The 16043-nt window shown below is 41.1% G+C and overlaps 1 protein-coding gene across 1 annotated transcript; it reads left to right on the forward strand.

Moving 5' to 3' along the window:
* The first annotated feature begins 4551 nt into the window (after positions 1-4551).
* PSMD7 (proteasome 26S subunit, non-ATPase 7) lies at positions 4552-12871 on the forward strand. Its single transcript, XM_080828659.1, has 7 exons — positions 4552-4741; positions 6991-7082; positions 7896-7988; positions 8693-8790; positions 9352-9432; positions 11189-11280; positions 11910-12871. The coding sequence occupies exons 1-7, from the start codon at positions 4668-4670 to the stop codon at positions 12352-12354; spliced, it is 975 nt and encodes a 324-aa protein (XP_080684785.1). The 5' UTR covers positions 4552-4667; the 3' UTR covers positions 12355-12871.
* The last annotated feature ends 3172 nt before the right edge of the window (positions 12872-16043 follow it).

The raw sequence follows: 16043 nt of genomic DNA on the forward strand, positions 1-16043 counted from the left end.
AAAATATCTAGAAAAGAAATAAAGAAAACAATCCCATTTACAATAGCATCAAAATCTATAATATACTTAGGAATAAATTTAACCAAGGGCAAAAGATTTGTACAATGAAAATTATGACACTGATGAAAGATTAAAAATGACACAAATAGGGGCACCTGGGTGGCTCAGTCGGTTAAGCCTCTGCCTTCAGCTCAGGTCATGATCCCAGGGTCCTGAGATCAAGCCCCACATTGGGCTCCCTGCTTGGCGGGAAGCCTGCTTCTCCCTCTCCCACTCCCCCTGCTTGTGTTCTCTCTCTCTGTGTGTCTCTCTGTGTCAAATAAATAAAATCTTAAAAAAAAAAAAAAAGATACAAATAGGGGTGCCTGGGTGGCTTAGTCAGTTGAGCATCTGTCTTCCACTCAGGTCATGATCTCAGGGTCCTGGGATCAACTCCCAAATGGAGCTCCCTGCTCAGTAGGGTATCTGCTTCTCCCTCTGCCCCTCCCCCTGCTCATGATCTCACTCTCTCATGCTCTCTCTCTCTCAAGTAAATAAATACAAATCTTTTTTTAAAATGAATCAGAAGAATTAACAATGTTAAAATGTCCATAATCTCCAAGCCATCTATAGATTCAATGCAAACCCTACCAAAATTCCAATGACATTTTTTACAGAAATAGAAAAAACAATCCTAGAAGTTGTATGGAACCACAAAAGACCCCCAAATAGCCAAAGCAATCTTGAGCAAAAACAAAGCTAGAGGCATCACACCTTCTGATTTCAAACTTTATTACAAAGCTATAGCAACCAAAACAGTATGGTAAGCATAAAAACAGACACATAGACCAACAGAAGAAAATGAGAGCTCAGTGGTCAATATTTGACAGGGGAACTAAGAATACTCAAAGGGGAAAGGATAGTCTCTTCATTAAAGTGCTGAGAAAAACAAATAGTCACATGCAAAGAATGAAATTGGACCCCTATCTTACATCATTCACAAAAATTAACTTAAAATGGGTTTAAGACTTTCATTTAAGACCTGAAAATGTAAAGCTCCTAGAAGAAAACATAGAGGAAACAGATGCTTGACACTGATCTTAACAATATGGTGGACATGACACCAAAAGCATTAAGCAGCAAAAGCAAAAATAAATGAATGTGACTACATTAAACTAAAAACCTTCTGTACAACAAAATAAGCAACCTGTGGAATGGGGAAAAAATATTTGCAAACCATGTACCTAATAAGACGTTAACATCCAAAATACGTGAAGAATTCATACAACTCATTAGCAAACAGTAACAACAATAATAGTTTTTTTAAAATGGGCAGAGGACCTGGATAGACATTTTTCCATCCATACAAATGGCCAACAGGTACATGAAAACATTAGTCATCAAGGAAATACAAATCAAAACCACAATGAGGTATCATCTCACACCATAATAACATGGCTACTATCAAAAAGACAAGAGATAGCAAGTGCTGGCAAGGACAAGGAGAAAAGGCAACCAACCCCTGTGCACTGCTGATGAGAATGTAAACTGGTACAGCCACTATGAAAAAAAGTATGAAGATGCCTCAAAAAACTACCACATGATTTAGCAACCCACTTCTGGGTATAGATAGAGAGGAAATGAAATCACTATCTGAGACGTCTATACTCCTATGTTCATTGTGGCATTATTCACAATGGCAAGACATAGAAAAAACATTAGTGTCCATTAATGGATCAATTGATAAAGAAAATGGATGAATGGGGGGAAAAGGAATGGAAAAAAAGTTATACATATATAACGAAATATTATTCAGCCATCAGAAAGAAGAAAATCCTGCCACTTGCAATATGGTTGGAATGAAACATAAGGGCATTTTTCTAAGTGAAATACATGAGAAAAACAAATACTGTATGATCTCACTTGTATGGAGAATCTTAAAAAGTTGAACTTACAAAGAGTAGAATAATGGTTGCTAGAGGTTGAAAGGGTGGGAGAAATGGGTGAAAAGGAGCAAATTTCCAGTTATAAGCTGGGGATCTAATGTACACGATGGTGACTATAGTTAACAATACTGCCTTACATACTTAAGAGTTGCTAGGAGAGCAAATCTGAAATGTTCTCAACAACCCCCCCAACATACACACACACACACAAAAGGTAATTATGTGAGGGGATGCAGGTATTAACTAACCTTATTGTGGTAATCATTTTGTAATATATATGTGTATCAATACATCATTGTACACATTAAACACACAATGTCATATGTTAATTACATCATTATAAATCTGGAAAAAGAAGAACTTAATATTAAAAAAAATAAAGAAAAACAAAGATGATCAAAGAGAGGAAAATGTATTATCCTTAAGGTGTCATCAGGTCCTCTTAAAGTACAGAATTCAATGAACAAAAGAAGTGGATTTCTTATACTTCTTTTCTGCATTCCTCTGAATGAATTCAGCCCCCAGTAGTGGCTACAATATGAAGTATGATTTCATTTAAAAAATGAAAATCTCATTTATTAAAAAATTTAAAATTTCATTCCATTTTTTAAAAAGGAGGGGCAAGACAGAAAATAACTTGCAGGATGCCTGAGTGGCTCAGATGGTTAAGCATCTGCCTTTGGATCAGGTCGTGATCCCAGAGCCCTGGGATCAAATCCCATAAACGGTTCCCTGGCTCAAGTGGGGAGTTTGTTTCTCCCTTTACCTCTCAGTCTCTCTCTCATGAAAAAATAAATAAAATCTTAAAAAAAAAAAAAAAAGTCCTTACGATTTTAAGCCATTTTCATTAAACTCTTTACATATTTTAGAAAAAAAAGAAAGCTTCTTTTAGACTTACTTGACAGGAGAAAAATCAAAATCAATCTTTGATCTTCTGATTCCTATTACATTTTTAATAACAAAACTGGGGAAAGAGAATCCTTCAGAGCTCTTTCCGTAACAGATACATGTCTACCCTGTGTTGAACAGCATTATATAAGAGATGAAACAAGAATATCTACTTTGGGGAGGACAGGGTGGCTCAATCCAGTAAGTGTCTGGCTTCCCTTAGGCTTGGGGTCCTGATCTTCCCATTTCATGCTCCTTGCTCTGTGGGGAGCCTGCTTCTCCCTTTGTCTGCCTCTGCCCCTGCTTGTGCACTCTCTCTCTCCTGTCTCTCTCTCTCAAATAAATAAAATCTTAAAAAAAAAAAAAAAGTTTAAGAATATCTACTTTGAATCAGGCACTAAACACCAGTAAGCATGCTTTAACAATCACATAATGGGAGCTGACCTAAATTTTCTTTACCTTAAAGTTCTGTTATCTTAATTAGTAGCAATCATTATTAGCCAAATCAAAAATATTAAAACGAATGAGGAAAATCCAAAGCAATGTCCCCAAAAGTAGGAAGAGTACATGTAATAAATTGGTGGGTAGAACCCAGAAAAGAATTATCAAAAGCTCCCTGATTACCCTGGAAGGAGACCAAAATTCAGAGCAAAAGTCTCTTGGTTATTTTTGAGGGAGGTCAGACTCGACCTCCAGTGCTATGGGGAAGGTAAAAAGTCATTCAGACAGGGCAAACAGGTGCATCTGGTTGGCTCAGTCAGTTAAGCGCCTGCCTCGGCTCAGGTCATGATCCCGCGATCCTGGGATGAGCCCCAAACCGGGCTCCCTGCCCTGCAGGGAGCCTACTTCTCCCTCTGTCCAACCCCCTACTCTCTCTCTCCCTCTCTCAAATAAATAAATAAAATATTAAGGGAAAAAAAAGGGGCAAACAATTCAAGTTGCTTAAGAATTGTTTCTGTTTACACAAACAGCAACTTGAAATTAGAAATACAAACTTGTATGGAATTAAATAATTTGCCTCCTTCCGCAGATACACTTAAATTTTTGCCTTCCGCATTACCCCCTTTAGTCTTCCTTTTTCTCTTTCCTAGCTAAATATCAAAGCATATTTGGAATTAGTTTTTACCCTTACTTCAACCCTTACCTAAGCTTTCATTTGAAAATCAACCTGAATGACCCGACTACAGGCACAAACTGAATTCTTCTAGCCCTAATTAAATGGTAAGTAATATAAACAGGTAGAAAAATATAAATACAAGTTGATTATCTGCCATGAGTCCATAATAAATATTAAGGGTTAATTTCCCGACAGTAAGAATGAAATAAATTACCAAATCTACTTTAACGACATGCCCTAATGCTAAAGACTTAAAAGTTAAGAAACTCTGGAGGATTCTGGCTTGAAACAAAGGTGAACATTTTCTGGGTGGTGGAGATAGGAGTTATTACTTCCTTCTAATATTTTTTCTAGTCTTCAAACGGGGTGGGGGAGAAGGGTGTGAACTGGGAAGGAACTAAAACGAAAAGCTGCTGCAGGTGACGGTGCAGGCCCAACACCAGGAGGTCAACCTTTATCAGTCGCCACTGTCCCTTTAGCTTCGAAGACCAAGGAAACTCGTAATGAGCCACCCAAGCCGGGCCCCACCTTGCTCCGGCCTTTCCCCTCCTCAAGATGGCAGCAGGCGCGAAAATTCGGGGTGGCGCGCGCGGCACTCTGGGAGCGGAAAAGGGGGATCGCGGCGGCGGCCGAGCCGGAAGAGGAGGAGCCGGGCCTGGAGGATCCGCGAGTGTTGCTGCGGCTGCCGGTGTTTGCGGGTCGCAAGGAGCTGAGTCTGGCGGGCGGGGTGTGTCGCGATGCCGGAGCTGGCGGTGCAGAAGGTGGTAGTTCACCCCCTGGTGCTGCTCAGTGTGGTGGATCATTTCAACCGGTGAGTGGGTGCGCGGGGCGGCCTATCGGGATCGGCGCTGCTGAGTCACTGGCACGCTGGGGCGGCGCGGCGGCCGCCCGGGCGCTGAAGGGCGGGGGGTGGCACAGACTCGCGGAGGGGCCCGGACCAGCCTCGGATCACGAAGCCTAAATCACCAGCCTCGTCCCCCGTCCCCAGCCGTCACTCTGCAGCCCGGACTGCACGTTCCTTTTACCCAAGTCCGTACGCTGCCAGAGTATTGGGGGGGAAGCTTCATTTGGTTCTGATCCCCCAGGCCTCGTGCCCATCTGTCACCTCGTCCTCCCCTTTTCACCAGAAAGACTCGGTGCCTCGTGGGAAAGCCTAACAGATTTACGTCTCTGTGCCTGTGAAAGCTGTCACCAAAATTCTGGTCTCTGCGGGGGCTCCCTTGAAAAGCAATAGTTCCTAAGCAGGAATGTTTTGATGGTAACCTAAAATGTAGATTAGGTGTCAAGCTTTTCTTTTAAAAATGAGTGCCTGAGTAGCTTTGGGCATTAATGAATAAGCTGAAACATCCCATAGATGTTTCTTCCGCCTTCCCTTCCCTTGTTTTGGAGCTGTTCGTCCCGCTGGACCTGTTACACGTGTTCATAACTTTTACACGGTAATTACTTGAATTGGCAAGTGTAAAGGCCCACTTGGGAGCATCTGCTGTAAAGTCAGTTGTGAAATGCCTGTTGTCTTGCAGCTTGCCTCGTACAGCTACTCATTCAACCATAGCTAATAAAACAGTCACAACTCCATGAGGTTTAGGGTCCCCATTTCCACAGCTTTTGCATGCATTCCCACTGTACAGTAGTCACTGTCTTTCTCTCTTGGATACTAGAGGTGCTAAGGGGACAAGCACCATTTCAGGACATAGTGCAGACAGACACTGCTAACTGCTGTGACATGAGAGATGTAGGGTTTTAAAAAAAAAAAAAATGTATTTTTGTAGACCAAAAGAAAAGCACATGAGTGTGGAACTTTCCTTTGATGTGCGACAATTCTGTGCCTAAGACTTCCCCCCAAATCAGAACTACCATGGATACAGAAAGCTTCATTTTAGCCAAATCTCAAATTTAGTAAGCATTTATATATTTGCCAGACTGTATGTTTAGAAGAATAATACAGCGAAAACAGTGACTGTTAAGGAACTATAATTCATTTCACAGTGGCCTCTGTCTTTCCTTTGAATGTGGAATTGTATTGTGTCTGTGTCTCACATGTGCTACTGGCCAAAGGAGAATACATTAAGGTCAGTGAAATGAGATGGTATAAGTGAAACACTTGTAGTTCTCGAAGACAGAAGTCACTGAGGAGGTTTGACAAGTAGATAGAAATTCTGAAGTAAACTCTTTGTTACTCATTCAGCCATCCTGTCAGTGTTACCCGTCACAAGCTCACTTCTGACTTCTGCCTGATTAAGCCATTCACGGAGACCACAGGTGGCACACGCATATCTCAGCATCAGAACCCATTTTCTGAGCCCCTAGATGGTACAAAGAATTAGAACTCCTAGTGGGGCTTGTCCACGTGGAATAGATATTCCAGAGAATAACTGGCAAGCCACCCCATAAAAGTGGTTCTACTTCAGCATCTTTATCTCTGAAAATATTTAAGGATAGGAAAGTTGGGGAAAGTTTAAAGGAAAAAACTGCAAAAGAAAAAGTTAAAGGTGGCAGCATAACTTAAATGAAAGGTACTTTTCAAACACCAACCAAGTAACGTTTTAAAACTCTTCAGACGGGGCACCTGGGTGGCTCAGTGGGTTAAGCCTCTGCCTTCGGCTCAGGTCGTGATCTCGGGGTCCTGGGATCGAGCCCCACATCGGGCTCTCTGCTCTGCGGGGAGCCTGCTTCCTCCTCTCTCTGCCTACTCATGATCTCTGTCTATCAAGTGAATAAATAATAAAAATCTTTAAAAAAATTTGTTTAAAACTCTTCAGACGTGGGGAGTTTTCATTTTCTCTATTTTCAGGTTCTAGAAAGTTTGAAATTTTTCTGAGCATGTATTTCTTGCAGTCAGCAGTGTACAGACTGCCAATGTACAAAGTTGGTGAATTACCCATTATGTTTATTAAAATTTAATATTAAGGACTAACCTGACACTATTCTGTTTGTTTAGTGGGATTAGTTCCCAGGTAAGCCAAATTGTATGTGTCCCATTGATAATTCCCACTGAGTATCTAATTTTTGGTTCAACATCTCTATATGCCTGTCAGACTCACCTTCTGCTTTTTCCTTCAGAATAGGCAAGGTTGGAAACCAGAAGCGCGTTGTTGGTGTGCTTTTAGGGTCATGGCAAAAGAAAGTACTCGACGTATCCAACAGTTTTGCAGGTATAAGCAAAATCTTAACGTTCTGAGCCTGGGCAAAAATGTCAAATATTTTCAAAATTAAAAAAAGAAACATGATTTCTGTTTTTACTACAACCTAGAAATTCTCTGTCAGAATTGCTCAAATATAGGAGGAAGGCTAAAGGTTACTCACTAAACTGAGTAGTAAATATTTTAAATTTGCAAGCCATATGGTCTCCATTACAACTTCTCAGTCCCTCAGATTTTGTAGCAGGAAAGCAACTATAGACAGTATGTTGACAAAGGGGTAGCTGTATGCTAGCAAAACTTTATAAAAATAGGCAGCTCTGATGTTTGTAAATCCCTGCACTAGACTGTTAGCCATGGTTATGGAGACCATTACCTTTTACTCAGTGTCGTGAACCTTTACAAGAATGTATCTGTGTATTTTAATGACTAAAGTAACAACAAAGAACAAAATAATTGCTCTCCAATGAACTCTAGACTAGAGATCATGAACTTCAGTATTTGAAAGGACCAGGCAGTTATGTTACTTGTCAAAGGAAAGTATTAGCAAGTGATGGGGCTTTTCGTAAACTGATGAGCAGGTGTCCATTTTAAAGGGGGAAAGCTCTCCCTGGCTCTAACCAGTTGTTACCAGGTCTTCCAATTTCAAGAGAAGCTGGAAGTCTGGATTTTACATGAATTCTCCCAGTTTTTAATGAGAGCTACTCAAAAATAATTTTAATACCATGCTGTACAAACCACTTAAGTGGATCCCATGTGGCCTAGGGGTCTCCTAGGCTAGTTCTATCCATCACCCTAAACTAAATCATCTTTTTTTTCCCCCCCCAGTTCCTTTTGATGAAGATGACAAAGATGATTCTGTCTGGTTTTTAGACCATGATTATTTGGAAAACATGTATGGAATGTTTAAGAAGGTCAATGGTATGTCTTGATGTTTTTTAAGAGGGCATTGTGACATTGATTTATGTGTGTTTTTAGGTGTGTGCGTGCACCCAGGTACATGCCCCTGATGTCTTTTCATTTATTAATATTCCATTTTCTTCAACGTTGAGGGCTCTTTCTCTTAGCCATACTTAGGTAAGCGTAGTCGTAGTAGAGGAATGAGAAGATAGAGTAGCAGTTTAAGGCCAGCTAGACCTTGGTTTGGGATCTAGCCAGCCCTCTAGCAGAAAAGTGAAGAACTATCAAACAAAATCTACGTGCCCCTAGAGCCCAAGTACCATCAGGGTAAATATAGCTCTGTCACATGTATCATTTTCATTTTATTTCATTATAGCAACCATGTATGCTTTGGAAATGTTTGTACCCACAATGTTTACAGTTCTAGTCTCTATGACATAGACTTGCATTTGTTTATGTGTTGCGTTGGAATTGTTTTCTAGTGTCATGTGTGACTGGTCTCAGCTAGTCTGAGATACAGATATCTCTGATTTTCCCTCACTGCATATTTTCTGAGAATTCTGGTTTTCAGTTTTAGATTTCACAGGTCTGTCAAGATTTAAAATAGATGTATGGAATTTTGAAAAAGTAGAGAACATAAGGACTAGCGTTCTTACCACCCTTTTTGAGGGAATTCTGTAGATCTTCATGTAACAGTTCAAACCCAGTCATGTTTTCCTTCCCAGCCAGAGAAAGAATAGTTGGGTGGTACCACACAGGCCCTAAACTACACAAGAATGACATCGCCATTAACGAGCTCATGAAAAGATACTGCCCTAACTCAGTAAGTGTGCTCTATCTTTAAAACGCTTGAATGATACTCCTTGCCAGCTAACTTATATAAGAATCCTAGGAAGGATTCAGGTAGCAAATCATTTCATGCTTTTTCTCTAAACTGCCTGTGTTTTAATTGGTAGTGTTTTGTATAGTATACAATAACCCAGGATATTTAGTAAGTAACAGTAAATATGTGCTATGTGCTTAATCCTCTCGGTCACTATACGGGGTTGTTCTCCTCCTTACAACAAGAAAATTGAGATTCAGAATTGTTAGTAAGGTCTCTTACTTGTGGGGCCATGATCAGACCGTTGGCTCTCTTGATTCTGGCTTCCTCATGCTTGATAACCACACTGTACTACCTTGAAGCTTGTTAGTGGTTGAGGGTGATAAGAGCAGGGCAGATGGTGGGATCATGTGAAATGTAGACTCATTTTTGCTGAAAATTCCAACTCTTGTCTGGTTGAATGAATGAAATAGCTTCAGTAATCATCATCAGAAGAATGGCTGTGATTATTCCTTATGTGCTTGGTGTGAGGTGGTTTGCTAAGGTGTGTTTTTCTGCCAGGTACTGGTCATCATTGACGTGAAGCCAAAGGACCTGGGACTGCCCACAGAAGCGTATATTTCAGTTGAAGAAGTCCATGATGTAAGTCCTCTTCCTAGGAGCCAAGATTAGATTTGCTGCTTATTGGACGATTTGGATTTTGTGGTGTTTTTAAGTCAACAAATCTTTCATCTCTAACAAAGAGTAGGTTGTTGATTTTTGTCAACAGTTTGATACTATGTTTCTTTCCCCCTTGAGTTTTTGAGTCACCAAATTTTAGAAATCAAGAGGACCATGGAAATCTAAAATCCCCTTTTACACATGAAATTGAGGCTCCGACTCATCATATGATTGCCCAGAGATGTTCACAGCAAAGGAATTGCAGAGCCTGGTGAGCTTAGTCTTAACCTAATGCAGTTTCCACTGTTCAGGTCCTCTGCGCCAGCATTCCTTTCTCCTTGAAGATTTTTATTCCCTATAGATGAGCCAAAGGTTTTCAGATAGAGTGAGTCAGAGCTGCCTAGAGCCAGATGGCAAGACCCATCTGTGTGATTTGACACCTGAATACTCAAGCTCCACAGCATCTAATACCTGCCGCATGCTTTGACTGTAGACACAAAGAGGTTTCAGAATATAGCTTTTCTCTATTTCCAGGAAAACTAAACTCAGATTCTAGGGTAGCATTTGATGTGAAAATATATGTGTGTTTTTTTGTGAGCATAAAATTTTGCACTTGAGCTTACTCTTGAATTTTCAGAGTCAAAAGTCTGAGGATAAACTCTGCCTTTGGATTTAGATATGTAGACTTTATCCTTATATTCAGTTTTTAAATCCGGAAAAAGACTTTAGGTTAACTCCCTGCAAATGTTCCTTGCACTGAGCTCTGTCCTGTTTCTCTCCTTGTCTTGCCACCAGAGATCTTACATCGAAATATATTTCCTTGTTCCAATAAGACTTTCATCCTTGGTCTGGTACAGTTTTTAAAGTTAATTTTACCCTGTCTTTTTCAAAAAGGAATCAGAGGCTCTTACATACACACACACCCATGCACGCACACATACAAATCAAGATTTTTAAGTAGGGGACAAAAGGCACATGAAGGCCACAACATTAAATGAAGCCAAGGAAAAATGAGTACCTGAAAAGGCATTCCATGCAGTCCTGACCGTTCTAGCAGACATAATCAAGACGAAAATGGCATTTGCAGGATTCACACTGTCCCGGATAAATACTGCTAACATTTATACCACTTAGTGACTTTCCCAAGGCCTCGCTGCTGCCTTGCAGACACTTCACAGCCGTTACATACGTCCGGCCTCTTCTGGCATGAGATCTGAGGAAAGTTGTTCCTGAATCCCATCAGAAGTCACTAGGTGATAACAGGGAACCATATCCCTACACGGACCTTTTGACTAATTCAGGCCACAGAAAGCCGGTTATTCTGACTGCATTATTTTGGTGCTCGGGCATCATTTGATCTGAGGGACAGTAGGTGGTCAAAAGTTAGATTATCTGACATGAGCTTGCCTCCAGTACATGTATTCTGTATACTGCCTATTCTAGAAAGAACTGTATGCTTTAAAAATCGACCTAATTGAGACTTCCTCAAGTGTCCGTTCCCACAGTGGGCTTAAGGGATTATCAAGATTTTCCTCAGAAACACGGAGCAGCACCATTGCAGTGTCAATCTAGAAGGCTGAGCTTTCAAAACAAACCTCACCCATTTCTGCCAGCACTTGGGAAGCCTGGTGATGCACCCGTGAGGTGATCTGAGTGAAAGCAGAGGAATCAAGGTGTGAAAGGAACATGTGACAGGGTGTTTGTAAGTAAATAACTACAGTTAAGCCTCTTCTCCCAGGATGGAACTCCAACCTCGAAAACATTTGAGCACGTGACCAGTGAAATTGGAGCCGAGGAAGCCGAGGAAGTTGGAGTTGAGCATTTGTTACGGTGAGCTGCAAGATGGCATCAGAATCATAAGTGGCCCAAGAGGCTCTATTAGAAGTGGGGAGATCTGGGTTCCAGGCCTGGATCATTTCTGGAGTGTCTTGAGTCACAGTTTATGACTGTGGATAATATACCTTATTGGCAAAGGGCGGTGTTGACTGTGACAGGAACACGTGTGGGAAGGAAATGCAGGCGTGCATTCTTCCCGTGTGTATTGTTTTCAGTGAAGGTAGCCAGTTGTCTGTGGAGAAGCTATGTTAGGATGGGTTTTTTATTTTAAAAGACTATAACTGACTTAATTCGAAAGGGTCGTAGTTTTTCTCAATTCAAAAAGTCCTGATGGAAGCTTCTCACAACATCGTATAGATGCAAGTGAAAAAATGCCACCCTTTAAGGGAAAATGGTTTCATTTTAGTTCTCTCCTTTTTTTTGAAAAAATGCCCTGTGATTAGAAAGATAAAATATATGCCTCCAAATCAAAAGTAAAGCAGTTTACAAAATGATGAACATTTTTCTTTTGAAAACTTGCCCTTCCCCACCAAGCAGGGTATTTGCCTAGATTGTGGGAACCTGTGTGATAATATGGTATACTCATGCTTTCTCCTGCCCTTCCTTCTTGTGGGTTATTACAGAGACATCAAAGACACTACAGTGGGCACTCTTTCCCAGCGGATCACAAACCAGGTCCATGGTTTGAAGGGACTGAACTCCAAGCTTCTGGATATCAGGAGCTATCTGGAGAAAGTGGCCACAGGCAAGCTGCCCATCAACCACCAGATCATCTACCAGCTACAGGACGTGTTCAACCTGCTGCCAGATGTCAGCCTCCAGGAGTTTGTCAAGGCCTTTTACCTGAAGACCAACGACCAGATGGTAGTGGTGTATTTGGCCTCACTGATCCGTTCTGTGGTCGCCCTGCACAACCTCATCAACAACAAGATTGCCAACCGGGATGCAGAGAAGAAAGAAGGGCAAGAGAAAGAAGAGAGCAAAAAGGATAGAAAAGATGACAAAGAAAAAGAGAAAGATAAGGAAAAGAGTGATGGAAAGAAAGAAGAGAAAAAGGAGAAAAAATAAAACATGTAGCTTTTTAATTTGTAAATTAAAATCTTATAAACTAACTCAGTGTGCCACTAGAGGGTTCTTTTTACTTTAAGTGCTTTTTAAAAAGCTGTACTGCTGAGAGCTCTCTGGCCTGGGTCACGCTCGCTGTGGCGGGAAAGCGAGTGCACAGAGGCACTGATGTCACAGCCGAACCGTGGCTTAGGCTGCTGTGCGTGGGGGATATGATAGCTCAGACTTCAGATCTCGGGAGAAAAGTGAAGAGAGGTAAACAGAACATTATTAGTACTCTTCACTCTTTAACCTGTAAAACTGGAAGTTGAATTTTCCCCATCTCAGAAGACTCTTGGGGTTGGTTTTTGGCAGTTTCCAGAATTGCAAAATGGAGTGCATGAATTCCGTAAGCCTTAGAACACCCTGAGTTCTGACCCCTCTGAACTCTGTACCCGGAGCTCTGGCAAGCTCAGGGCGTGGGAGCCAGCTCCATATATTGTTTACCTTTGAAGATACAATTAAATGACTTGGTTTGTAAGTCTGTGTTGTAGTCGTTTTTGATTCTGAGAGTGATAGTCGTTTTCAGAAGCAGCCAAGACTTCGTTTTTAACTGAAACTGCCTTAAAGAATTTAGACTTGGAATCTTTCATGAAGGAGAGTCTCATTCCTTTAAAAACAACCTGATGGTGAGAAGAGCTCTCAACTCATCCCAGAAGACCTGGGTCCTAGTTTGTGCCTCAGGTCATCTGTGAAGTCCCTTAGAGCAGTTTTTCATAAGGGACACAGTTACTGCAGTAGACCTTGGTACCACAGACCCCAACATTAATGGGGATGTTTTAGTGGATGGAACAAAGCTGCCCCAAAACTGCAGGTCTCAGAACAAATAAGTACTTAATTTGACTTCCAGGAGTCCCTTAGATAACTAATTTCCTCTCTTGAGCGGATAGTTCTTTCATGTACCATATGGATTCTCACTGTTCAAAAATCTAAGAATATAATAAAATGGCACTAAAACTAAGTCCGTTGAATCTCAGTAACCACTGTACAGTGTTCTAATGTCTCAAAGTTTACCGGAAATATCAATTTTTATTCCAAAGAGCTAGTGAGTGGAAATGGGGAGTTGACAGTATGATGTGTAAATAAGCTTTTATTCTACTTACTAGAGGCACACCAACATTAAGGGCTGACTTCATGGTTCATGAAGATTCTGATCTAAGATGGGATGGTCAAGGAAAAACTGGAAAACTACTTAATCTATTTCAGCAGTCAAGATCAGTGTTGCTGTATCTAATCGAATAAAATACTTGAAATAACAGTCAAGGCCTGAGAACTATTACCAGAGGCATGCTGAAGAAGCTTTTGAGATTGGACATTTCAAACATACTGATTGAGAAAGGAAACCTGGAACATTAACTTTCTCCAGCAAATGGTCAGGGAAGAGCCAGGGTATTTCTGGGGCTAGAGGGGTAATGAGAATGTCATTCCAAGGGGTGGGTCATTTATGTAAGTGGTCCGGGCAATTAGAGACCACACAGGATTCAGTCCGCTTTTAGTAGTATAATCTGAACTCAAAAAGCTTTCCAGGGTCTTGCAACAATGCAATGCCACAGCTTTAAAGTTACTCACCATTTCATAAACTGGAAAGTTTGTTGAGCATCTAAGACCATGAGAATACCCAGGCTTTGTTGTGTTTGACCCACAAATGGGCAGAATTGACTTTACCTTTTTTTTTTTTCTTAGATTTTTTTTTTTAAATTTTTAATTAATCTCTTTACCCAACATGGGGCTCAAACTCACAACCCTGAGATCAAGAGTCACTGCTTAGCGACTGAGCCAGCCAGATGCCCAAAACAATTCCACCTTTCTGACAGGATCCTCTGTTTCTTGCAAAAAGTTTGTAGCCTGTAGCTTAGGCTCATTTTCTAAGACAAAATTGATCATCCCATATAAGAGAGTGACTCTCGTAAGGTTATTAATGAAGTCTTGCTTATACAAATAGCAGATGAATTCACCGTAAAGACACACCTGACATAAAGCCTTGTGTTTGTTTAGCCAAACACATCTTGAGACTGGCAGTCTCAAGATGAGATTTCTAAACCACGTCTGTTGTTGGTTTTTTTGTTGTTGTTGTTGTTTTTTAATTTTATTTATTTGACACAGAGAGATCACAAGGCAGGCTGAGGGAGGGGGGAAGCAGGCTCCCTGCTGAGCAGAGAACCCAACACAGGGTTCGATCCCAGGACCCTGAAAGCATGACCTGAGCCGAAGGCAGAGGCTTAAGCCACTGAGCCACCCAGGCACCCCTGTTGTTTTTGAAAATACCAAAAATTACATACTGGGAAAAGTCTGCTTCAAAGTCTGTAGCTGTAACATTACCCTCACTTCCACTTCCAATGCTTCAGACTGACTTGTTAACAGAGTTCAGTCCGTTCCTGCTGCGCACATTACAGAGGATGGTATTTGTGCCTTACTGGTTTTGTGTGATAACTAATATCTGAAATATCCCTCGACTTGTAAATTAGTTATCCTTCATATAAAGATGGAAACTATCAGAATGGAACAACTGTAGGCCAGCTAATTAAATGTTCTTTAATTATGCTCACTCAGCCCACCAATCACTAAAGGGACAAAAGAGAACTAATCCTATTAAGGAGCTACCTTATTACTTCTATGTGCTGGATGCAGAGTAAACCTTTCCAGCAGGAAACAGCAACCTCAGAATGGCAATCCAATTTCCGGAGGAACCTGCAGCTATGAGAACTCAGCCATATACAATGACTTTGACTTCAAACAAAAGAATTAGCACAGGCCCTCATAAAAGAATGAAATCAGGGTTGTTTGTTAAACTACAACAGACTAAGAAAACCACCTCATCTGCTCCTGTTCCCAGAAATGGGGAGGATTTGTGGCATGCTTCAAAGGAAAGGGAACATTTCATTTATGTGACCCACAAGAGCAGAGTTTTTTTTTTTTTACAGCTTTCCTAAACAAATTCATTCCAAATTATTCTATGTAATAGAGGCAAGTGCTGATTTGCTTATCTTGGTGCTATTCAACTCTATTATCAATGTATGCCTGGGAACAACACAGAGTGCAGATCTTTCCAAAAAAAAAAAAAAAATAGACATTCTTGTTGAGGGAGTAGGTAGAAAGTGACTCAGAAAGCAGGGAAATGGAAGTGGGGAAATAAAATAGAGGAAAAGAAAGGAAGGGAAGACCAGGGAAGTTTAATGTTTCCAGGGCATAAATCCAGAGAAACCTTTTTCTCAGCATTCCTCTTTGGAGCCAATCTGTTCTTCGACACTAGAGGGCGCCATTGACTAGTCTCGTCTCTTGCCCAAAGAAGCCTTTGATGCCAGTTCCGCGCAGGATTGGGAACCTTCACCAGAGTTGCCTCCCATCGTTTCTGCTTTGGGCTGCAACCATTCAGACAAGATTTTGAAGGAACATGGAGAGTGTATGGGTGCAAAAAGATTGGGTAAGGTTGCCACTCCTTTCTACTCACACTACTGCTTAGGCAATGAATATACTCAGTCTTCTCTGCCCTTCGGATAGCTCGTGCTTTGATTTTCCTCACTGCTGATACCACCCCTGGTTTCTTTAAAAACCATATTTACTGGTGTGCTGGTAAATGTGAAACAACTAGTTCTCCCAAAAAAGGGGGCGGCAGGGTTTGATTTGTAGCCTTGGCCAATTCCCCTGGTGTAAAT

This window comes from Martes martes, assembly GCF_963455335.1.
Source record: "Martes martes genome assembly, chromosome: 17".
NCBI lineage: Eukaryota > Metazoa > Chordata > Mammalia > Carnivora > Mustelidae > Martes > Martes martes.